Source organism: Lepisma saccharinum, chromosome 21, assembly GCF_977018435.1.
Source record: "Lepisma saccharinum chromosome 21, izLepSacc3.1, whole genome shotgun sequence".
NCBI classification, from domain to species: Eukaryota; Metazoa; Arthropoda; class Insecta; order Zygentoma; family Lepismatidae; genus Lepisma; species Lepisma saccharinum.
The window spans coordinates 43,704,896-43,730,569 of NC_139249.1; the positions used below are offsets into that span (position 1 = coordinate 43,704,896).

General features: G+C 34.3%; 2 protein-coding genes across 3 annotated transcripts in view; one reads left to right on the forward strand and one right to left on the reverse strand.

The window, feature by feature from the left end:
• The window catches only part of LOC146003899 (uncharacterized), a 500,546-nt gene that overhangs the window by 59,808 nt on the left and 415,064 nt on the right, over positions 1 to 25,674 (forward strand). The window lies entirely within an intron of this gene.
• Positions 1,872 to 25,674, reverse strand: part of LOC146004007 (sulfide:quinone oxidoreductase, mitochondrial-like) — a 73,464-nt gene continuing 49,661 nt past the window's right edge. For both annotated transcript variants that reach the window (XM_083142556.1, XM_083142557.1), the window contains 2 exons: positions 9,762 to 10,008; positions 1,872 to 6,451 (listed from right to left, as the gene is read on the reverse strand). In XM_083142556.1, coding sequence (XP_082998682.1) covers positions 6,391 to 6,451; positions 9,762 to 10,008 — 308 coding nt within the window. In that variant the 3' untranslated portion in view covers positions 1,872 to 6,390. The remainder of the gene's footprint in view (positions 6,452 to 9,761; positions 10,009 to 25,674) is intronic.

Here is a 25,674-nt window from a genome sequence, read left to right on the forward strand (position 1 = left end):
AATTAAGATCTTCTGTTTCTTCCTGGAATCATTTAAATCAGGAACTGATACAATCATGTCTGGTAAAAGGTCCAACAATGACTGGTATATTTCCTTTTATCTACAAGAAACTGATTTATGATCTGAATATCTTCTGCAATTTATATTGTCCATATTTTATTCTTGCTTACTAAAAGGGGATTCTCTCAAATGTACAGGATATTTGTATTTTGTCTGTTCGTTTTCTGTGTCTCATGAGGATGAAGAATCTACATTCACATCCTTTTTGTTTTCCCGTGGGAGTTGTACAATACGTCTTGTAGCCGTCTTCATAATCTTCTTTGGAGGTGATGTAACAACTTTGTTGTATTGTACTCTAATTTTTGACCATTATTCTCTTTTCATATTTTCTTTTGTTCCGCCATTTGAGTTACAGAACTCGCACAATAAGTCTCTCTCCCCTCCTTGCAACTATCACTTGTTGGTGCATTCTTCTCATTCACATTACTCTTTTTGATGGGAGGGAATTCCAATCCAATTCTTCGAACAGTTTCATGTTGAAATTGATCCCTAAATAATTTAATTTTTTGTTCACATGATATATTTCTTGAATTATTTCCCATCACCATACCTTTTGCTTCATAATATGAGATGTTTTTCTCGGCCATAATAATTTGAATTTGCTTTTCACCCTGATATTTTGAGCACATATTGTTGCAAACGTTATGATATCCTTTGCAATTTATACATGTTTCACTCATTTTGCAGTTGGATGAAGACGATACGCAAACACAACAACAACTGGCAGAGAAGTGAAATGTTGGTCGCCAAACCATATCTGATGGTCTTCATGCCATGGGAAAGATCCAGAAGGCAGGAAAATGGGTCCCACATCATCTGAACAACAGACAAATGGAAAAGCGAAAAACGGTGTGTGAAGTGTTGCTTTCTCGTCATGAAAGAAAGTCTTTCTTGCATCGGATAGTGACTTGGGACGAAAAATGGATCTACTTCGAGAACCCAAAATGCAAAAAGTCATGGGTTGACCCAGGACAACCTTCAACATCGACCGCAAAACCAAATCGCTTTGGAAAGAAGACAATGCTGTGCATATGGTTTGATCAGAAGGGTGTGGTGTACCATGAGCTTCTGAAACCAGGTGAAACAGTGAGTGCTGTTCGCTACCGTCAACAACTCATCAATTTGAACCATGCATTGATTGAAAAGCACCCAGATTGGGCGACAAGACACGGAAAAGTGATTTTGCAGCACGACAACGCCTCATCACACACACAGCGAAAGGCATCAGAGACACCATTTCTGCACTTGGCTGGGAATTCTTGCCCCACCCACCATACTCACCAGATTTAGCCACTTCGGACTACCACTTGTTTTCATCGATGTCTCACTCACTTTCCCAGCAACACTTCAACAATTACGAAGATGTCGAACAATGGCTTGCTGACTGGATCACCTCAAAATGTGAACGATTTTTTCTGGAAGGGCATCCACAATTTTACGGACAGATGGGCACAATGTATAGCTAGCGATGGCGCATACTTCGAATAAAGCATTTGTTACCTTTCTCCCCAGATACACTTGTTTTCTTTCGGATCAATTAAGAATTATTAACCGGCACACCTGGTAACAGTTTCAGCAACATGTTATATCTTCAGGAAATAATGGAGTAAGACACAGTTAATTCATTATTAAAAAATAATAACAACATGTACTTTTTTAACAAGCTATTGTCAGGCATAGTGTACTTTAGAATCTAACCATTGTCAACACACTAAATAAACATTTCATTGAATATGGGTTAGCAAGTGTTAAATTGGGATACAGTGAAAATAATAATACAATATTATTCTTAAAAAATTAGATCAGGTATCTCTTTATTCACTATTAAAGTGCAGAGAACAATCGAAGCTAATAAACTGCATTCTGTACTGAGTACACAAACACATAAGGTTATAACATTAATATCTTCATACAATTTTAAGTATTTTTCAATAAACTAACAAAAAATATAGTATATAACAAAAAAAAAATATATTGAAGAGGTTTTCTCGGGCAATCAGCCAGGTGATTTCTGGCTAATTCGTAAACAATTTGTTATGATGAAAATGCAATGTTCTTAAAAGTATAAGAATCTATTAAGATAAAAATAACCAGGAGTACTTAAATTTGTGTTTTCGATCAAATCGGGCTTTACAATCATCATGCTAAAAAACAAAATGTCTATTTTGGAGTCTGAAGGTACTTTGGTATTATACGGACTACCTGTTTTTTGGGGAAGCAAGAGAAATACTTATGGACATAATAGGAACACTGTATTTGATTAGATTAAGTTAGGTACTTATCATAATGAATGTCAATTACACAATTACACAAAGCAAGAAATCAGTTGAGCAAAACAATGAGGTAGTCCGTATAATAATAAAGTACCAGTCTGAATCCCTGTAGTTCAGTCTTTCTTCATAGTCATGTAAATATTACAATATGCAAAATGTTCTTTACACACAATACTAATAGCATCATATTCATATATTTTTGCAAGACACCTTATTTTGTAATTATTTTCCTGGATAAGCCAGATATATATAAAAAGTTTCAATAATTATTACATAAAGGTGTTATTTGAAAATATGAAAATCATAAACTGTAACAACAAAATATAAACAAAATAACTTTCATTAAAGAGGGAAGAAAGTTCAAATTCTCTCTCATTTAGGAAGTCACAGAAAAACTAAATACTTATATTTGTGAAATTATCTTACAAATTTGAAAGACAGAAGCAGATCACAAGCAGAGTTGACAGAAAAATTATTCATCCAATCATTCAACATTATCAGTACCATATTCCATCACTTTTTTTAAATTTAGCCAGCACATATTGCCGTAAACACCACAAACGAGGTGGTGCTGCCATACTAGTTAGAAGCAATATACCATTCGAAAACATAATGAAAACTGATTATTTAAATGAAGAATTCAATTTTGAACACACAGTAGTGAATTTAAAATTACAACACAATGAAGTAACAGTAGTTTGCTTATACTGGACACCAGATGGACATTTAGGCACATTTTTTGAAAAATAGAAACAATGTTGTCCACTTTATTACATAAAAACGACCCATTATAATGACGGGCAATATAAACATAGATTTTTTAAAACACAGACCAGAAAAAATGAACTAAATACAATTCTAACCTCCCATAATTTGATTGCAACAATAAATTCACCAACAAGGATAATGCCAACAAGTAAATCATGTATTGATCAAGTAATAATTAATCAAGATTTTTTTGAACACTCCACAAATATTTTACCTTTAGCCTTGCCTAATCATGAAGCAGTTTTCATAAGTTTCCATATACCAGAGAATATAAAACAAAAATTGATTGATTGATTTGGTGTTTTAAGTCCACTTTATGCACAGTAAGGCTAATTGGGACTGGACCTACAGTTTAAAGTGGGATCCGAACCACTATGTGCCTCCACCGGGTATATAAAAAAAAAAAAAAATGCAAAACATATCACTACTATAGAAGAAAGGATATTCACCAAGGAAAATATATTCTTTAAAGAAAGAAAACTGGACTGATGTGCTCATGGAGGAAAATTTAAATACAAAAGTAAGCCTATTCACAAAGACAATAAAATATCATTTTGAAGTATCATTTCCATACAAAACATACACACAACCCCTTAATCAAACCAACTCAACTTCCTGGATAACCAAAGGGATAAAAAACATCCTGTGAAACAAAAAGAAAATTATATAAAGAAATCCAGAAAAACAAGAATCCCATACTTAAAGACCACTACAAAAAATATGTAAATATCCTCAGGAAGGTAATAAACGATGGGAAGAAATTAGCCATTGCAGATAAAATAAGCAAATCTGCAAATAAATCAAAGAAACTATGGGAAATTGTTGATGACAAAACTGGTAGGAAAAAAAAGAACGTGAATGAAAAAATAGAAATAATGTCTGATGGAGAAGAAACAAGCAATCTCCTTGATGTAAGACAAAAATTTTAATACATATTTTGTGAACATTCCCAATACAGTAAATAAAAATGCAGTAATCTCTACACCTACATTAAGGACATATTTAAGCAGTCCCCGAAACACAAACACTATGTTTCTCACCCCTGACAGAGAAGTCGAGAAAGTAATTATAAATTTAAAAAAATAAGTATTCATCAGCGCCAGATGAATTTTCAAGTTCTCAAAAAATGTGCAAATAGTATATTACAACCACTAGTAAGCATTTGCAACACATCTTTAGAAACAGGTATTTTCCCTATTGAGTACAAAATAGCAAAAGTGAGACCATTATTCAAGAAAGGCAATAAAGAGGAATGCTCAAAATATAGGCCAATCTCTCTTTTATCAGATTTCTCTAAAGTAATAGAGAAAATTATGCTAAATAGATTAGTAACTTCCTTAGAAAAATATAAAATTCTATTCAAACATCAATTTGGATACCAAAAAAGTAAATCAATATCAGAAACTATTTTCGAATTTACAAATAACATACTACAATCGACAGAGAAAAAAATGCATGCGGATGGATTATTTTTAGATTTTACCAAAGCATTTGATTTGGTACAGCATGACATTTTACTAGATAAAAGGGACCATTATGGAATCAGGGGTTTAGCAAAAAAATGGTTCACTTTCTATTTAAAAGACAGGTGTCAGTATGTAGATATTAACAAATTCAAATCAGACAAATTGTTCCTCAAAACAGGTGTACCGCAAGGTTTAATTCTAGGACCAGTTTTATTTTTACTATACATAAATGATCTTACAGAAACTTTATCAGTGTCTCCAACAATACTTTTTGCAGATGATACAAACATCATAGTAAAAAGCCTTGAACATGAGCAACTTCAAAATAATTCCGTTTTGACAACAACACAACTAAACACCTGGCTATACAACAACAAGCTTTCTGTGAATGTTAATAAAACAGTTCTAATAAATTTTAATCCAGTAAAACAAACAAAAAAATCAAATGGAATTATTAACAATGAAGTCGTTAAAGAAAGCAATGCAATAAAATTCTTAGGAGTATGGATAGACACAAACTGTCTTGCAACATGAAAATTACTATTTTAACTCAAAAGTTAAGCAAGCTCTGCTACATGATGAGAATTCTGAGAAATGTTTTATCCTTAAATGATTTAAGGACAGTATATTTTGGACAGATTTTGATTTTCAAAATCAAAAGAGATACATTATAAAAGGAAAATGACACACTATAAAGTAATGATAAGACCAGTAATACGGTATGGCAGTGAAACCTGGACCCTAAATAAACAAGCTGCCAACATCATCAACTCCTTCGAAAGAAAAGTATTGAGAAGGATTTTAGGTCCTGTGAATGAAAATGGAAGGTGGAGAATAAGATATAATCAAGAAATTTATAGAATATATGATGAAATAGATCTAGCGACCACCATCAGAATAAAAAGACTAGAATGGGCAGGACACATAATCCGGATGGAAGATCAACGCATACCCAAAAGAGTAATGCAAGCAAGAATTGAAGAAAGAAGGCCTGTAGGGAGACCCAGGGACTGCTGGCAGGAGGCGATAGAGAAGATGCTGCAATAATATTAGGAACAAGAAGATTGGAAGCAGCAGCAGCAAATCGAGAGAAATGGAGGCAGATGATCACTGAGGCTAAGGCCCGATTCAGGATTGTGACGCCATGAGAAGAAGAAGAAGATTCAACCTGTACTTACATATGGTATCTCTTTCTGAGGCAGTTCACCCAAAATGCAGAAAATTTTTATTTGGCAAAAACTCATATTAAAAATTATGAAGAATGTATCCCTCTCAAACCCAACAAGACAAATTTTCAATGAATTTCAAATATTACCTCTTCCATGTTTGTACATATTAGAAACATTGTACTTTATTCATTCAAATTCTAAAATCTTCTTAAAAAATCTGAACATACACAAGTACAGCACTCGTTTGCATAACTCCCTCCACCTCTCTACTGTCAGCACATCAAACACATAGTTGTCTAGGATTTCAAGGTGTAAAACTTTATAACAAACTGCCAGAGGAATTCAAGAATCATAATCCAACTAAAATTAAAATGACAGTAAAGAACTTGCATTTTAAAGCACAGAGAAGTACTTAGATCATATTTTTCATTAATAGACATAACCTTTGATTTTTCTTCTATTTTTATGTTATGTTATTTTATACTCTTTTATACTTTTAGTATGCTTAAGTATGTGTTAATTCCTTTGCACCCAAAAATATACATGTAATTGACCTATCCCATATCATAGTGCTATTTGTACTCATATGATCAAGTGGATGGAAATACATCTAATCTAATCTAATCTTAACAGAGGAAATATTTTTACACACAATTACTTCTTCAAGCCAAGATGGCTTATTTTCCTGATAACCTCTGGACCTTCCCAGTAACCTCTGAAATAAAGATAAATAAATGAAAAATGAAATATTAAATTAACACTTGAATACAGGTGCACATCGCCACAAATACCCAATCAAATATATCTACATGCAATCTCAATCCCTAGACTGCAAAAATATGCCAAACCATGAAAGTGTAAGTTTGTTTCATGAATAGTTTCTTAGTTACTGGGTTTTCTTTTTTGTTTGATGGTTCCAGATACAAGAATTAATAACTGGAACAGAACACCATGAGTTGATTGCACCCACATGTTAAATAGGAATAAATTACAGTTGCATTACAAAACTTGCATTCTGAACTGGCAGCCGGAAATGGAAGTATCAGAGAACGGTTCAAATGTGTTCAACTGTTTACTTTCATGTCCCAAAATGCCATGGTTAGGCTTGCCAACCCTTCGAGAATAGCCGGAAGTCTCCTGAAATTGAACTCGCTCTACCGGCCAAACTTATCTCCTGGAATGACGAGATTTAGTTTCTGACACAAATAACAGCAAATATGTAACAAACTATGTGATTTACATCCTAAAGTCACTGGACGAAATTCATAGCTCATGATTTTCTCTAGAAGATGGTCATTGAGACCTTTTCAAGTATGCATTTTTCAAACTAACTGCAAAGTACAAAAAAGTCAATGCTTTAGAACTTATTGTGGTAGAGAGATGAAATCACTTTTGTTTTTCTTTGGAATGACAGGGCTTTTAGCAGAGGTGAAATTGTGCTTCCCAATAATTAGTGTTAAAGATGAAGAAGAAAATGATTTTTTTTTTTAAAAAATGGCATTCGGACATGACTCTGTGGCCACCCCAAACAGACTCAAGTAAGGATGGTGGCAGTTGCCACTGAATTTAATAGAACTATGAAAAAAACAGTTTCACAGAAAAAGTGAGTACTAGTTCCTCTGTATTTATCTATTACCATGTCTCTAATTTCCCAAATATGAATAGCAGTGGTACATTCCTACAATCATACAAATTTTCTCTGAAAACACACTGATACTTCTTGGTGAAAAAAATAATAACAGTGTACAAGAGTGGCAGTGGCCAACTTATGGAGACAATTTCTGGAATTTTGCTTCTAACGTCAGTCCTATGGATGCTAGATGTCCCAAATTTGGAGAGAAGTAAGACACAATACCACTCTTGGAGGATATGTAATGTTCATGGCCCAAGTTTGGAAAAAATAAATAGAAAGGAAATTTCACATTTTCGCATGCCGTAACAAAAAAATTCAAACATGAAGGAGGGAGTTTCCCCCTTTAATTGTCACACGTTGTAAAAGTGTTCTTTTGTTCTCATTATTACATGTGAAATATGTAAGAAAGAAGTGGTGGTTGAGGAGTTACAGACCTTTTTATGTTTATCGCATAATACCAAGAGGGAAACAAAGAACATCTTCAAATGTCACTTGTTAATAATAGTAACATTGGATATATAGTTTTGTATTTCTAGTATGTCATACTTAAAGAACAAAAAAAAGACAGAACTGAAATGTTGTGTGCATACCTGCAGCAAAATTAGTTTGTTATTGAGAGCTGAAGGAACACGCGTCACGGTGTTGCCATATCATGCGGTATGGTACGGTACGGTATGGTACGCAGTGCAGCCATCTGACGCTGTGTCGAGAAACACATGTTATGAAAAGGAGCAACAATGATGAAATGTGTTACTGTTTTTCAAGGAAAACGGGATAACAATGATAACAACAACAATGATGAAATGTGTTATTGTTTTCTGTCTTCATTTCCATTTCCCTTACAACATGAACGAATTAACGAAACGAGCATTGTTTACAGGTTACCTTCTCAATCCATTCTGAAAATATTGAATATATACACTTTCAATAATAATCATTTCTTTCCGAAGTCGCCGTTAAAGTCTGCCCGCCTTTCAAATATACCGCAACTGAATTGCAGAAAGTCCAGTTGGTGGGGCGTCTGACTTTCACGCGGGAGACCCGACGTGGTTTGTGGAACTTTTTCAAATATCCCGAGCGGCTTCGGGGTCGACTCAGCCCAAGTGAGTACCTGGGGCAAACCTGGGGTAAAGGCGGTTGGTGAACCGCATCACCACATCACCTCCATAATATGGCCTAGGTCGAGGTCGAGAATGTGTGGAGCTCTACCTCCACACTCCATACTTTATTTTGCGTCCATTAATTTTTCTGTATGAGAATCCCAGAGATTTTATGACTGTCCTTAAAGATGTTTCCCCACCTTGAAAAAGTCCCGAATCTTTCAACGAAACTCGCAGTTTCCCAACAGTGGGATGATCTTTCCTCCTATAATAAGAGTAAACATGGCGATGAATAGCATCTTGCTGAAAGGTATCTAAATTTGTCACGCGTTTCCTGAGGTTTTCAGTTTTGAAGCCTCGCATTTATTTATTTATTTATTTGTTTATTTATTTATTTCTACCACATTATATTTTTCTTTCCCTATGTAACAATAATGTTCTTAGACACGCCGACAGCAGCAGCAGTCCTGTCCAGAATTTTATTTACAGAAATGATTGGACCACCATTGTTTGTCTCTTGCTCAAATTATTTGAGCTCAGAACAAACCATGTCCCGCGTTTGGCCTTTGAGAAGAATTCCTTTTTGTTTTAGTGCATGACCTCTTTGGTACATTGTCATCTCAAGTATTGCCTCCTGTGCTTGACATTCTTCACACAAGCTCATGACACACTCAAGCAGAACACAGAAAACTATGTACAAAAAATAACACACTAAAACAACATGCTATATACAACAAAGAATACTCTAAATTCAATAAACGCTAAACAAACGGACCGGTTAAAATATCACAGAAACGCAACGCAACAAACAAACAACACGTCCTCTCCCAACATGAAATCTGATCGCAGGAAGAATCGCCCTATAAGCGGCAACACCGAGATAAATGTTTTCTGTTGTTAGGTAACCAGGGCTTGGGTGAAGCACTGGGAATATTTTGATTGGCTCGCATGCCAGCAACCCACCCTCCTGCAGTGACGTAGACCCAATTTCTCCACGTGCTTCGCAAGCGTCAATACCAAACTAATTTTGCGGCAGGTATAGTTTTCCAGAATGGCACAATAATTCCTGCCATATTGTGGTGGGATATATATCCCATCCATCTTCAATGGAAATGCTTGCGCTGGATATAAATATCCCATTCATCTGCTGAAGATTAAGCATCCAATCCCATAGATATCTCTTGGGACATTTAGGTGAAACCAGGATGTCCAATCACACCACATATCAGCCAGAGCTAATTAATTGATTGGACATCTACTTCTTTCCATTTAAAAATTTGAACAATACTTACGTCACAAGGAATTTCCAATATAATTCAGGAATTACAGATTTATTCATGTAATACATAGAGTAGCGTTCAACTCCCTGATCAAATGGAAATGTTTCCTTAGGCTGAAGGTCGTAATCAAATTCTGCAAGTATGCATTTGTTGAATCCTGTTACCAAAGGGCAGGATGTGTAACCATTATAGTGATCCTCTGGTGCGGCTCCTTTCATTACTTTCTTCAGGTTCTTTCGCAAAATGCCCACCTGGCCAGCTACGAGAGAAAAAACGAGTTACAGAAAATTTTATAATACATAGCATGTTGTAAGTTTTGAAAGTGTTATATTTTAAAAATTTAAGGAACATGGGTTATCGCTAAAGGCACATATTATTTGTATTTTGTTGTTTTACATTACATTTCTACGACTTTTGGATAATCATGAAGATGAGAATAATAACCCGCGGTACAACAGCCCGTGAGGGCCAGGGTTTATCTACAGAGTGCCGGCCTCACTCCCACGTGCCGAGATCGGAGATCATCCAACCAGTTACGGGATGATGTGTGGTCAACACGACGAACCCCCAGTCGTTGTTGTAGGTTTCCATTACCGGGTTACGCTACTCATTCGTAGCTCCCCAACTTCTTCACAATGATGGGTGGCCACCAGTCCCATACACAGGCCGATATCTCAGGAGAAATGTTGTTACGCTTCCCTCAGGAGACTTGAACCTGCACGCGTCTCGTAGCCAGAGCTGAAAGCATGATGCCTTAGACTGCATGGCCACGGTGAGGGACAACAATGAGGATGAATGATAATTGCATGGAATTGATGCAAGAACATTCAAAAGGAACGGCCATGCCAAGGCTGGGACTTCAATGGCAATGTATTGTACAAACAATATACACACACTATATTTCTACATTATTAGTATACACATTATATATGCACAGTAGTAGGAAACGGGGGTCGAGCGGGCACCTCCCCAAAATCTAACAATTTCTTAGTGAGCTCTCTTAGTGTAATTTAACTGAAAATTATGATTTTAGCTGATTTCCCAAGTGTAAAAAACTGAAAATTTGTTTTACACAAGAGCTTAAATTTCAATTTTATTGTATAAAAATTCTAAGATTTAGATAATTTCCCCTATGACATCCAATTTTTACATATCACCCACACCCACCCATGCACACCCATACCCACACCTACACCCATATACTTTCGGTCCACTTCCGGTCCACTTCTGGTCTACTTCCGGTCCACTTCCGGTCTACTTGACAGACACCTGTGAGTTTTTCCAGGTTTTTTTTTTAAGTATACAAGTACATATATTTTGGGAGTTCAAAATAATACTTGGTACGAGGCCTATTGTTTTTATTAATTTAACTACAATGGAAAACCTATTTTGACGATGTTTTTGTCGATTTTATACTATTGCAAATCTGTGATTTTTCACCTCGTACTTGGTACGAGTGTCATAATTTCTTTCGAGTTAAAGTACGTAACACCTACACCCACCCACACCTACACCTATGCATACCCACACCTACACCCATGCACACCTACACCTATACCCACCCACCCACACCCACGCACACCCACACCTATACCCACCCACCCACACCCACGCACACTCATGCACACCCACGCTATGCAACAAGTTATTACGCAATGTTTATGCAACAAGTTATTACGCAGACCCGTATCTAACATGTTGTTGGTTATGACGTGATGGATGTCTTCTGATTGACTTACTGTTTTCGGATGTTTTTCATCCGCGCTTAGGTTACTTAAAGGGTTTTCGCATTACAGATCAGTCAGTATGGTGAGAGTGTTTTGAAGAGTACGGATGTGTTGTTGCAGTGTTAAAAGTTAAGTATTTAATTTATTTTAAAACTACATACTATTTATTATTTTTAAGTTTAAAAAAGTGTATCAAGTGATTTTTTCATAGTAATTTCGATCAGATTGAGTTTTGATGTGATCAGATGTTACTTGTTGTCTCTGAAAATTCTGTATAAATAACATAGCTGAAAATTTTATCGTAATAGCTACAATTATTTTATTTTGAAGGTGGTTCAAGTCGTTTTTCACACAGATTGAATTTTGACTTGATTGTGCGTTTTGTATTTTTCCCTGAGAAAATTAGTAGTCATAGAGGGGGTATGAGCGATCACTCCCCAAAATCTAACAATTTCATAGTGAGCTCTCATAGTGTAATTTAATACCAAAAATATATAGTTTTGTATACTAACATATAAAAAAAACAAATATTTATTACAGTAAAAGGTAAAGGTAAAAAGGTAAAGTGTTCCCCTGTGCATAGCACCACGCCATGAAGGCGTATAGGGGGTGTGGGGGTAACGCCCCACACTTTCTTGATCCGGTCGTGAGTGGGAGTGATGTGATCAGCATCACGCCCCTAACCGCCTTTACCCCCCAGGGTTTCCCCCAGGTACCCATGTTATTCGACGCTGGGTGGGCGCCGGGGCCGCTTTCACCATTAGAAAAGTTCCCGGATTTGAACCGGCCGGGGATCGAACCCGGGACCTTGAGCATGGTAGTCAGACGCGTTACCGACTGAGCCACCGCGGCCACAGTGTATAGTGTATTTTTATATTTTTTTGTTTTTTAAATAACATATATTTAGTAATTATTTTAATTAAAAATATGTCATCTTAAAAAATGTTTTTTGTATATATAAAAGCAATCTCAAATTTTATATTTTTTTAAAATTAATTTAAGAAATCAGAAATAATATTTTTTATATATTTAAAACTAATTCCAAAAACTTAATTATAAAAAATGAATAATCAATATTTTTTAGATCATATTATATATGATACAACTGATATAAATAACGAAGCATTAGATATTCCCCATTTTCTAACTAAACTTAAAACCTAAATTATAAATAAAATAAATAATCAACTTACAATATGTTCTCTCAAAATAAATTTTATTTTATCATCAAACTATAGAAATTCTTCTAATAATCAAGAAGATATTTTTTATCATTATACTCTTACAAAAATTCTACACTATAGTAACAAACATCAATTAGATGATATTTATGATAGCTTTTGTGAAGAACTTAAGTTAAAACATGAAAATTTTGAAAAAAGAAATTCAGGATGGTCACTTTGTGATACAGACCATAAGCTTGAATTGAAAATAGCAAAATATCACCCTCTTGGAGGGGGCAAGTGGATCTAGTTATTTTAGATTACCAGAACAGATCAGAAACAAAAAAGGTGTATTGAATATTCAAAATGATGACAATAAATGTTTTCTTTGGTGCATCATAGCACATTTTCAGCCAGCTAAAGATCATAAATATCGTGTTTCCCAATATAAAAAATTTGAAATAGAATTTAAAAAAGTTATGAAAGGAATAAAATATCCAGTAGACATCTTAGCTATCGACCAATTTGAAAAACAATACAAAGTTCATGTTTATGGTTATAATGAAAAAAATGATGATATTTATGTACTCAAACAGAATTATTCATCACCACATGATATACACATTATAAATTTATTATATGTTAAAAAAATAACAAAAAACACTACTGTCTCATACAGGATCTCCAAAAATTGACAAAAAGTCAAGTAACACCACATCGTGGTAAAATTACTATATGTGATAGATGTCTGAAAACATTTTATGGAAGGGGTAAAATATCAAGCGAACAACAATTAGAGCAACATATTAGAAATTGTAATACTCATCCTCATGTAACTTACAAATTTCCAAAGAAAAGTATAAAATTTTCTATGTTTAGGGCACTGCTAAAACATCCATTTATAATCTGCTGATTTGGAAACAATACAAAAGCTAATAGCAAACAACTTTAACCAAGATTCAAGTACATCACATACAAGACATATAGCTAAGCATGAAGCTTGTAGTTTTGGACTAAAATTAATAAATACTTATGGGATCCAGATACCAGATAACTTAAGAGAACCGTTTATATATCGAGCTGAAGATGCAGCCAAAAAAATTTATTGAAACACTTCGAGAGTGGGTAAAAATTCTTGCTCCATTCTTACATGCAGAAAAACCAATTAAGGATCTTACACCAGAACAACAACGAGAATATAATAATGCCATACAATGTGTGTACTGTAAAAGTAATTTTGATTTAGATAATAAAAAAATTCTACATCACAACCATTTTAATGGAGAATATATCCATACGATTTGTAATTCATGTAACTTGAAAATACAAAAACAATTTTTTATTCCAGTAATTATTCACAATTCAAAAAATTTTGATACACATTTATTTATTAAAGAATTAGATTATGATGCAGAGAATATTAATATTATATCACAGACTAAAGAAAAATATATTATTGTAGTGAAAACTATCAGATTAGAAAATAAAAGAACAGTTGTTCTTAAATTTCTGGATTCATATCTGTTTCTTTCCAGTAGTTTAGCTACTCTGGCCAAACAATTAACCAAAGACAAATTTATTTATACAAAAAAAGAATTTGGGCAATATGATATAAATTTACTAATGAGAAAAGGAGTCTACCCCTATCAATACATGGATGATTTTGAAAAATTTGAAGAGAGACAGTTACCACCGAGAGAAGCATTTTATAACCATCTTCAAGATAAAGAATGTAGCGAGGAGGATTATCAACTTGCACACACAATTTGGGACATGCTAGGTTGCGAAACAATGGAATATTATCATGATTATTATTTGAAATTAGATGTTCTCTTGTTGGCTGATGTGTTCGATACTTTTCAAAAAGATTGTTTTGAAAAATATAATTTGGATCCTGTTTTTATGTGTACAACACCTGGTTTATCTTGGCAATCTATGCTATTAAATACTGGAGTTGAAATTGGTCTTCTCGAAGATAGTGAACAGTTTACATTTGTTGAATCTGCTATACGTGGTGGTATAGTACAGTGTCCCTTGAGATATATAAAAGCAAACAATAAATATTTATCTGATTATGATGCTAATAAAAAATCTAAATATATTCACTATATTGATATGAACAATTTATATGGATATGTTATGACTCAATCACTCCCCATTGGTAATTACGAATGGATGACCCAGGAAGAACTTGAAGACAGGGATTTCTTTAAATGGGCTGAAGATCATCCAAAAGGTTGTCTATTGGAAGTTGATATGCTATACCCACCATGGTGTCATGAGAAACACCACGGATTAGCTATGGCACTACTATCTCAAAAGGTTCCAGGCACAGAAGAAACAAAATTAATGTTAACGTTTGAAAACAAAAATAATTATGTACTTCATTATCGAATGTTACAATATTACGAAAAGCAAGGTATAATATTTACAAAAATCAATAGAGGTTTAAAATTTGATCAAACAAAATGGTTAGCTCAATATATTGTGAAAAATACAAATAATCGAATACAAACAAATTCTAAAGTTTTGAAAGATCTTTATAAATTAATAATTAATGCCATATATGGAAAATTTTTAGAGAACAAAAAAAATCGATTGAGGTGTAGTTTGGTGACCAATTGGAAAAAACTTTTGAAACTTATTGCTGATCCTACATACAAAAGTTTTATAGAAATTACTGAAAATATGACTCTTATTGAAAGAAGTAACATCGATGTAGTGTGTGATGTGCCAATAGCTGTGGGTGTTACAATTCTTGAATTATCTAAATTAGAAATGTATAAATTTCATTATGATGTGATGCAAGCTAGATACGAAAACATAAAAGTAGCATACGTGGATACTGATAGTTTTATATTTGAAATAGAAACAGAGGATTTGTACAAAGATTTACTAGATATGAAAGAACAGTTTGATTTTAGTAACTATCCAAAAAATTGTCTATTATATAATTTATTATACAGTGTTGATAACTGGGAAAATGAAAGATGAAGCAGCAGGATCTATAATATCAGAATTTGCTGGAGTTAGAGCAAAAATGTATTCTATCAAAATAGATAAAAAAGAAGAAGAAATTAAAAAAGCTAAGGGTATAAAACGACCAAATATAGTAAGACTGACAATGGATGATTTTAAAAATTGTTTATTTGAAAATAAAAATGAAAAAAAAATAATATCTGCATATTATCTTACCAACAAAAATCATACTGTTTATACTACAATAAAAAATAAAATAGCCCTCGATGGTCATGACAATAAATTAGAAATATTAGATTGTAACATCCATACTAGAGAATATGGACACTATGAAAATGTTAAGACAAAACATTGTAATAAATGTAAATTAAAAAGTTGATAAAAAATATTTATATTTAATTTTTTAATGTTATATATAATTATTCATATATTTTTATCAAGCCTAAGGCTCTGAAGTAAATAATAAAATAATAAAATTCTATATTCTATTCTATTCTATTTAAAATTGTTCTATCACTCTCTCATTTTTTACAGCATATACATATGATTTCTCTACTATTAATATAGCACTGTATGTAGTATTTTCTGGTAGAGTTTCATGAAATTCACATATCAATTTTATATTAGTTCGATCATTTATAACTACCAATTTTCTTTTTGATGCATTTATTAAAAACATTGGTCTGTGAATTATGAACCCATCTGGATTATAATACATGTCTATGTTTCCTTCAGTTGCTCGTTTAAAAGCACTATAAGCTTCATACAACTTCAAATAATCTTGTTCTGCAATGTTTAAATTATAATTTTCACGAGGGAATACTTCATTTCTGCCATTCTTCAGATACACATTTTTAATTTTGCAATTATCAAACTGGCTGCTATCGTTTTCCTGATTGTCATCTCTCCCTGTTTGAAACAGCACAGCTACAAACTCTGGCATGTCATATTGCAAAGATTGGAACTGATTAGTAAGATCAAATTCAAACAATTTACCCTCCACAGGCTTCTGTATGCATTGATAAGTATAAAATTGTATCAGAATTTGAGGATTTTTCAAAATGTTGGCTTTGTATTTGAGAGCATAATTCGATTCATATTCAACTATAGGCATTTGTAACTCCATAGATTGGATCACACATTTCGCAGCTTCGTGTAAACTAGCCTCATTAGCTGTTCCATCTGCATTCAAAGTTTTGTATCTCATGATAGCATTATGATCATTGGGTGATCTGCGAAATATGACATTCAAACCACCTTTCCACATAATTTCTTTATAATCAGAGAAAAATCCAAATAGTAATCTCATGGGGAACAGTACTGTGTGACTTTTTGCTTGAATTTTTGTTCCAGCTTCGAATCCACCAACTTTATAATATGCACTCTCTGATTTGGACAGTTTCAATGTCCCCACTGTTGTGGATGTAATTCCAGGACAATCAATCCTGTCAATTACTGTACCATGCTTTCTGACTTCAATTTGAGAAAATAAGAATGGAACAAAATTATCTATAAGTTTTATATTAGCAGTAGCTGGATATTCTTCACCATTACTTTGATTTACAATATTAAATTTTATATACAGATCAGATCTATGTGGATGAATGAATCCGTCCCCCACCGTAATGTCATACTGTATCTCTTTATTGGGCTGATTCAAATTTGCAAATGTCCTCCTGTTTGGAGGGAAGGATTGTAATTCATAACTCTCAATATTTTCCATCTTGGTATTTATTTATATATTTTAAATATTAATTTCTATTATCGCAGTGCTATCAGCACCGGCAAAATCGATGATTTCATTTTTCTCATTCGTAATTGTTATTTCTATGTAATTAACTTTATCAGGAAAATAGACTGGTGGGATTGGGGAATAGAAGATGGGTTCTATAAATTCCGAATTCGGTTTAAATGTAGCAATAATACCTGTCTCCTTGTGACTGCCAATCGAAATTTCTTCTGCTTTGATAATCATACCTTTGGCAATGTTACAGTGAATATTCAATGTCTCAATAGCTAAGAATTTTGGTATAAATTTACCTATGTGCCTAACACCTGGTTCTAATTTGCTATTGTTCTCGAACCCTAAAAGTTCTCCCATGGTAGATAAGTCCACTGTTTCATTGGTAGTTACAATCTCTACTCTGTGTGTTACAGAATTTTGAGAAAGCAAGACAGTGGTTGGAACTTCAAATTGTAAAGTAGATAAGTTATACTGTCCAGGAGGAATAATTATTTTTTCATTACCTACTAATATAGTATTGTTGTAGGTAGTTACATTCGGAATCAGATCCATACTGTAGAATGCTCTCAGAGCTATGGATTTTGGATAGATAATATCATCCTGAAGATGTAGTTTCAAAATCGAAGTCTCGCTGGAGAGATGAAAAATTCCCATATTTAATATATAATACAGCTTTTTGAAAATCTTTTAATTTGATGTTTGGTATTTTATTTAAAATTCTGAGCATCGTAATGCAAACATGGCCACATATAATTTGATCGAAATCTTGAATACGATCATCGTTGTAATAAATGTTAACATGTTTCAAGTAACGAATTAATTCTGTAGGGGTACCCCTCCGAAAGATTTGAAAATAAAAGCATTGTCATTTTGTTTATAATAGCATATCCAGTGAGTACCAACGTTTTTGGACTTGTCCAAATTCACCATGCCACATTCTCGAGAGTGAGGACTACCTTTAGGGAGAGAATCAGACATAAAAAATCCCCTGAAGTGTTTAATTTTAAATATTTTAATTAAATATTCAATGTCTTGGTTGGTAAGAGCTTCTTCTTTTTTTTAATTTTCTGAGTGCTCTAGACTTCACACCTTTGCCTATTTTTTTCTCCATGGCAAAATTATGACGCTTTTGCTCTTCTAGTTCTGCCTTATTTTTTTTTCGAATCAATCACAGTTTTGGCAATAGCCGCACTGCCCCCGGCTAGGCTCCCAACTGCCCCCGGCTAGGCTCCCAACTGACCCCAATGCAGCCAGGATAGCTGGAATGCTAAATATAAATCCACCACTGTGTGTTTTCTTTCTTGCATTTTGCAATCATTTTAATTGTGGCGTACTTAATAATAAATTCATTCCATTTCCTTTGGCTATACATTGCCTCTTCTTGTCTTGTTTTTTTTAGTTAAAATCGAATTAAGTTTTAAATTTTTAAGATCGTGATATGGTATTTGGTATACAACTCCTTTTGGTTTCATGTTGTTGTTGTTATTTTTTTTTCAGGGTATTCATATTACAAACCTCACCCTAATTTTTGTTTTGTATTCACAGCAATGGTTGTACCCAACGCTGTTATTTTTTCACCCAATGATGCATCTCTGTTTGTTAATCTTACAAAAGCTGCTTCTTCCAGTTTTTGATCAGCTACATGACGATCATTCAGATCTTTGTGTGTGTTGTATGCAATATCATGTTCTTCACAAGCTGCATCCAGAGGATTAATACCCCTGTCCCCTCTTTCTAATCATTTCTCAAGTTTTGTACCAGGATCACAATATTGGTAACCAGGTACGTGTAACTCGAATGGAAGTTTATTAATAATATCATTTATTAAACCTCGACCCTCTGATATATTCCAGAATTTAGGAGGTAAAGTATTGATAATTTTAATTAAGTATCCTATACCTTTAGGATCGTTCACAATAAAATTAGCTAATTTCTCACTAATCATGTTACAATACAAATTTTCTCATTATGGAAATTATTGTTCCCAGCATTTTCCTCCCCTGCTATAACAAGCAACCTATCTATAAGTTTTCTCACATCGTTTACCCATACAAATTCCTTAGGTAGAGTATTGTATTGTTTTATACCACTACCGGTTTTTAGTTGATTCCAGATAGGTTTAATCAGATTTTTGTATTTATCCCCGCTGCTCGATTTCACGTGCTTTTGACTGGCATCGTTATTTTGGTACAAAGCATCAGAGAGTGTCAAAATTTCAGAGTAACTTTGATAATCATCTTCTGTAAAATGTTTTGGTTGTTTTTTGGTAATGAGCTCTTATAGCCCTACGGTACCAGGATATCTGGATGAGCTGTTTCTCCCACCCAAATTAATTTTTATGTTGTCCCCTTCGAATGTTACTTTAGATTTGCCAATTTTCCATACTACGCCTTCATTTCCACCCGTAGTTGGATACAAACCCAATACTTCATCTTTTTCGAATTTTCCAGTACTCAGGTAATCCCTTGCCAGGGGGCCCAACTCGATTTTCTCTGATACTTCTATAGCTGCTTTAGCAGGTGGTTCTTTAAGTACCAGGGGTGTGTGGATGCTGGATAATGGCGTAGGAGGAAAATCTGCATAATTTTTAGCAGTAAGAGGTACCAATTCATTGATGAGGTTTTTATTCTGTTCTGTCACACTCTTAATCTCTTTACCAAGACCACTGATTGCATCGATAATAGGTTGGTCTTGATGCTTGTGTTGTTCGTAAAAACCTCGATTCTCTGATTTCCAACCTTTGAAACGTTTGGACAAGTACTCTCGTAATTTCGAATTATCTTCTATTTTATGTTTTGTCATATTTTTTTTTATTAATGGTTATTTTATATCGTTTCAACGTTTAAAAAGTCGTTGATTTTATTTCTAAACTTACCATTGTTAGGTTTCCGAGTCATGTCGATAGTAACAAATCCAAAATCGTCGCTGTTCCAAAGATGAACAGAATTTTGAAAATTGGTTGTAATTTAAGTCTCCTACCACATAATCATCGTATACATGTTTCAAATTAGTATGATCTTGACGAAACAAACAGATTAAGTTTGTATTATCTCGTAGTAATTGTTTGGGAATTTTGGAATAAGTTTGAGCTAAATAAAAGCAGTCTATTTCTTTGTGACGACCCTGTGTAAAAAAAATTGTAATTTCATTCTGATTTTCCAGAATAACATCATCGAATACCACAACAGAATTTTTCAAACATTGGTCGAGAGGTTTTATTGTTGATGCAAATGTAGCTATGCCCAGTCCCTCGTACAGCTTCATGAGTTGTTGGTATTTCGGTTGTTCTAAACTTTTAGAAAATACATACAAGTGTCTATTTTTCCCATGTAGCCAATTGGGGGCAAGCAAGAAATTATCAACCAGCAAAGTGGTTTTTCCACAACCTGATGGGCCTGCAATGAGGCATCTTATGTTATCAGGTAACAACTCTCCATTTTTCTTATTAGTTTCCACTACATCTGGTAAACGCTGTACCACATTCCATGTTGGTGTCAAAGAATCACCTTGTTTGCTTCTATCCAACTTTTGTCTGGCAGACCTAACCATTTCACATACAATTTATTATTTTTCTTCTTCAATATTTTCTCGATTAGATATGTATCTCGATATTGTGTTTTACTAAGTTCCTCTTCATAAAATCTCCCTTTCAATATTTTGTTATGATTATCTTTTATTATATATGTATTTCTATTCCCTGGTAAAACTTGAACCACTGAGAATAACTCTGTACTCCAATTTTTAGTAAAACCCTTCTCGAATAACTGTTTATATTTACTAACCCTTACCTGATCTCCTATTTTAAACTTTGGCTTTTTGGTAGTGTATGTATATTTTTTACAATAAACAGTAGAAATCAATCGTTGCTCATCAGATTTGGTTACCTCAGCAGGTTTCATGTGAATAGTACTGTGTACTGTATTGTTGTAATCATCAACTAGCTCGGGTAAAATTTGCACCCACTTATAATTGCCCTGTAGAGTGAATTGTCTCCACATGCGATTTTTTAATGTTCTGTTGAATCGTTCCACTATACTAGCTTTCATATCACTGTATGTAGAATAATGTTTAATATTATGTTGTTGCATTAACTTAGCAAATGTAGAATTGCAAAATTCTTTCCCTCTATCTGTCTGTAAATATTTTGGTATCCTTCCCTCACTGAATATCGACTTAAAAGCCTCGGTAACACAAGTACCAATCTTGGATTTTGAGGGAACAGCCCATGCATATTTGCTAAAAGTATCAATAACTGTAAGCATATATTTGTAACCATGATTTATCTTATCCAAATTTTTTAAAGTCCCCCTTGGAGGGGCAATCTCGATCAGATCAGCCTGGAAGAATTCATTTATACCTTTTGTTACTACACTTAATCGCTTGTAATTGCTACGGGCTGGTTTGTGTAATTCATGAACTATATCTTGTCTTGACATCGAGTTCGAAGTGAGAATATCACATAAAATGGATTGTCCTCAGGGTATAACCGTTTTATGTCAAATACTAGCTTGTCACCAATTTCAATATCAAAAACTGATAATTGTTCGTCGTCTTGTACTTTATATTTATTGGTAGACTCATCCCAGTATGCAATAGGTATTTGAACTGCCTTGTGTATACCATCTTTTCGCACTATAGTAAACTGAGGAACTTCAATATGTTTTCCATGTTTTAGAAAACTAAACTTCAGAAATCGTAAACTACCATCAACAAAAAATTCATGTACCTGAGTGTACGGATATAATTTGTAAACATTGCCAGCATTGATGTACGTCCAGTGCCCTCGAGAATTTGGAACACTTTGTAACCTAACAATTTCCATAGAATAAAATTGACGAGTATCTACGTCATCTAGTCTGCTTAATACCGGTTCCAAGTGTTCGTTGATAGTACGAACCAACTCATCGTAGCTATGTTTGATTTTTACATCAACATACAGTTGTTTATATTCCTCTTTGAGATCGTGAAGTTGAGTAGCAAAACGTGATAAAGCAGATTCTTGACTTGTTTCAAGAGTAGTAATTTGTAATGTAATATTAGAAATAATCTCCTGTAAATTTTCTACAAGTTTCAATTTAGAACTCTGGGTAGCAAGATCGTGTACTTGACTTCTGATTTCTGTAATTAATGCATGTAGTTCGTTAATTATTTGATTGTTGGGGAGACTTGCAACAGTTTCTCTGATTTGCGCAATTTCTGCTTGAATGTTTTTGATATCCTCAGATTTTAAAATTCAATTTACTGCTCTCCTCATAGCTCTGATTTCCTGAGAAGTAGGCAAAGCAGCTACAGTATTCTGAAGTGTGGTAAGAGTTAATTTTATAGCATCGAGTTCTGTTGCATCAGCTGCATTTTTCAAAATTTCTTGCAGTTGTGTTATGTCATCCTGCATAGGTGTAGACTGTTGCAGTGTCTCTAATTTACTTTGAATGTCATCAATAAGATGATGGAAATGCGATAATTCTGATTCAGTATTCAAGCTTTCAAGCTTAGTAACTTGCTGTTGAACTATAGCTAGAATATCAGTAATGCCAGGCAGTTTCGATTCCAGAGTTTCCTGTACACTTGTTAGCTCATTTCTCATAGTTGCCATAGTATCTTCTATGTGAGCTATGGTACCTTGTATCTTCCCAAAATCTTCATAAGTCTCCAACTGTAATTTGATGCCGGCAACGCTCCGAGCAATAGCATTTAATTCAGAAGATGAAGGTAAATTATTGATAAAATCTTCCAATGTCTGTAGTTTCGATTGAACTTCTGTTATAGCTGTATGCAGTTCATCTGTCTGTAATTCAGATTTGATACTTTGCAATGTAGGAACTTCGAAAGATTGAAACTATTCTTGCAATTTAGCAATACTACGAGGGTCAGTATTTATATTTTGAGCCTAACAATGAAAACACAGGAATTTGGCATTGAAAACTGCTTTATTGTTTTTCTAAGTATTCTCCTTTATGGTCAATACACTTTTGCATTTGTTCGAACCATTTGTCAAAGCAGTTTTTCCAATCTTCTTGAGACACCTCCATAATATGGTTTTTGAACTCATCAACGGCGTCTTCCGCCGACGAAAATCGTTGTCCACGCAATTTATTCTTGACATTCGGGAACAAGAAGAAGTCATTGGGTGCCAAATCAGGACTGTACGGTGGATGACCCATCAATTCGATTTTTTGACTGTTCATAAAGTCGGTTGTTAGACGAGATGTGTGACAGTTGGCATTGTCTTGATAAAGAATGATCCGACGGCGTTTGTTTGTTTTCCGTATTTGACCGAAGACCTCTGGCAAACAAATTGTTGTGTACCATTCAGAGTTGACCGTTCTACGTTCCTCTAAAGACACAGTTGCCACATGACCAGTTTTCCCGAAAAAACAGGCGACCATTTGTTTCGATGTGCTTCCAGTGCGAACAACTTTTGTTGGATTGGGTTCATCTTGAAACACACATACAGTCGACTGCTGTTTACGTTCCGGCTCATATGCATATATCCATGATTCGTCACCTGTTACAATCTTATATACGTCTTTTGAAGCACCACGATTGTATTTATTGAGCATTTGTTTGCACCAATTGACGCGAGCGAGGGTCTTTTTGAGTTTTTGTCAAATTGTGTGGGATCCAACGAGAACACCTTTCTCACAGCTAAATGATCATGTAATATTTTATATATGCTGGTGGAACTAATGCCCATGGTTGCCTCAATCTCACAGTATGTCACATGACGATCTTGCAGTATTAGGTTTTGCACAGCATCAATGTTTTCTTGAACATCAACTGATTTTGGACAACGTTCGCGAATCTCGTCGGTGAGCGAATGGCAGCCACGATTAAATTCGTTATACCAGCGTTTCACAGTGGCAAAGGATGGGTCTTCATCGCCAAATGTGGAAGTAAGTTGATCGATGCACTCTTGTCTTGATAATCCACGTCGAAAATCGTAAAAATTCATCGCATGAAAATGTTCACGAGTTAATTCCATTTTATTGTTGTTGCGCTATCTCCAAGGCAACATAAACAACACAAATCAAGCTATTGACAAAACATTTGAAGTACGTTATGGTCAATAATGCCAGACAATTCCGTGCAAATGTCAAATCGCGCCTAACTTCAATCAGTGTTGCCAAGGCTCAAAATATAAATAGTGGCCCTCGTAGTATTTACCTGCTGATATTCTTCTTCAGTTTTGATATTCTGGATGATGGTTTGCAGTTCGGTACGAATACTATTTGCCTGGTCATTTAATTGCTGTTTCAGCTGTTCTGTATTCGTTCTCTGGATTTGCCTAAATTTATCAAGTTCTTTTTTCAAGTTGGCAATATTCTCTTCTAAGTTCTGAAGATTATCTATTGAAGCTAAATTAGTATATTTCTCAAGCAAAGATTTGAGTTCTCGACCCCCGTTTCCTACTACTATGCACAAACATTAGGGAAGCAAAAAAGGCATGGAGTGACCACATAACCACAGAAACATATTAACAGCCCATGTACCGAGAGTGTTCCCCTTGTAGCCATATTTCACAGCGATCCTAGTGCCAAGTTGTACTGTAAGTGAAGATCAGATCAACCTATATAATAATAAAATGCACTTAAAACTAAATGGCAGAATAGTTTGTGATGTACATCACTAGATCAAGAGTTCTAGTTTCAAATCCTGCATATGCCATTGGCAGGCTTGACAGGTACCCCTCTATGAGTGTTACTTTCAAATCATTTGTTAGGAGGACTCTCCTATAGGAACACCACCTTATTATATTTATATGTTCAGGGTGCTCCTATACAATGGCCTCTTCCCCATCTCAACATTTTGTGATGGTCATTATGAACGCATGTAAATTATATTTTGATAAATAATTAACGCTGCAAATATTAAGGAAAATTATAAGTTAAAAGGATTGCTAAAAATTAAATAATAATGGTGACATCTTACTTGTAAATTATGAATTGCCAGAAAGGCAGAAAGCTAAATTATCTCCTTAGTAACCTCAGACAGTTGAAAGTCACTTAGCAATGAAATCAACAAACTTCTGCTATAAAAGTGGGAAATTTTTACAGAAATATGGAGACATATAGGGTTTTAACCCATGTGTACCCCATTCCCAAGTCCTGCCAATAGGGTCTTAACCTGTTGGATGATGACTTAGCTATCTGAAGATCACTTCGGAAACCTGGAAGAGGGAGAGGTCTTAACCTAAGCGAAACCCGAACCTTTCATCTGATAATCACCAGCAGAGTCAGTAATAAGGTGACCCAGTGTCTTAACCCAGGTATCTTTTTCTCACCACTAACAAGAATATTGATCTTTTCACAGGA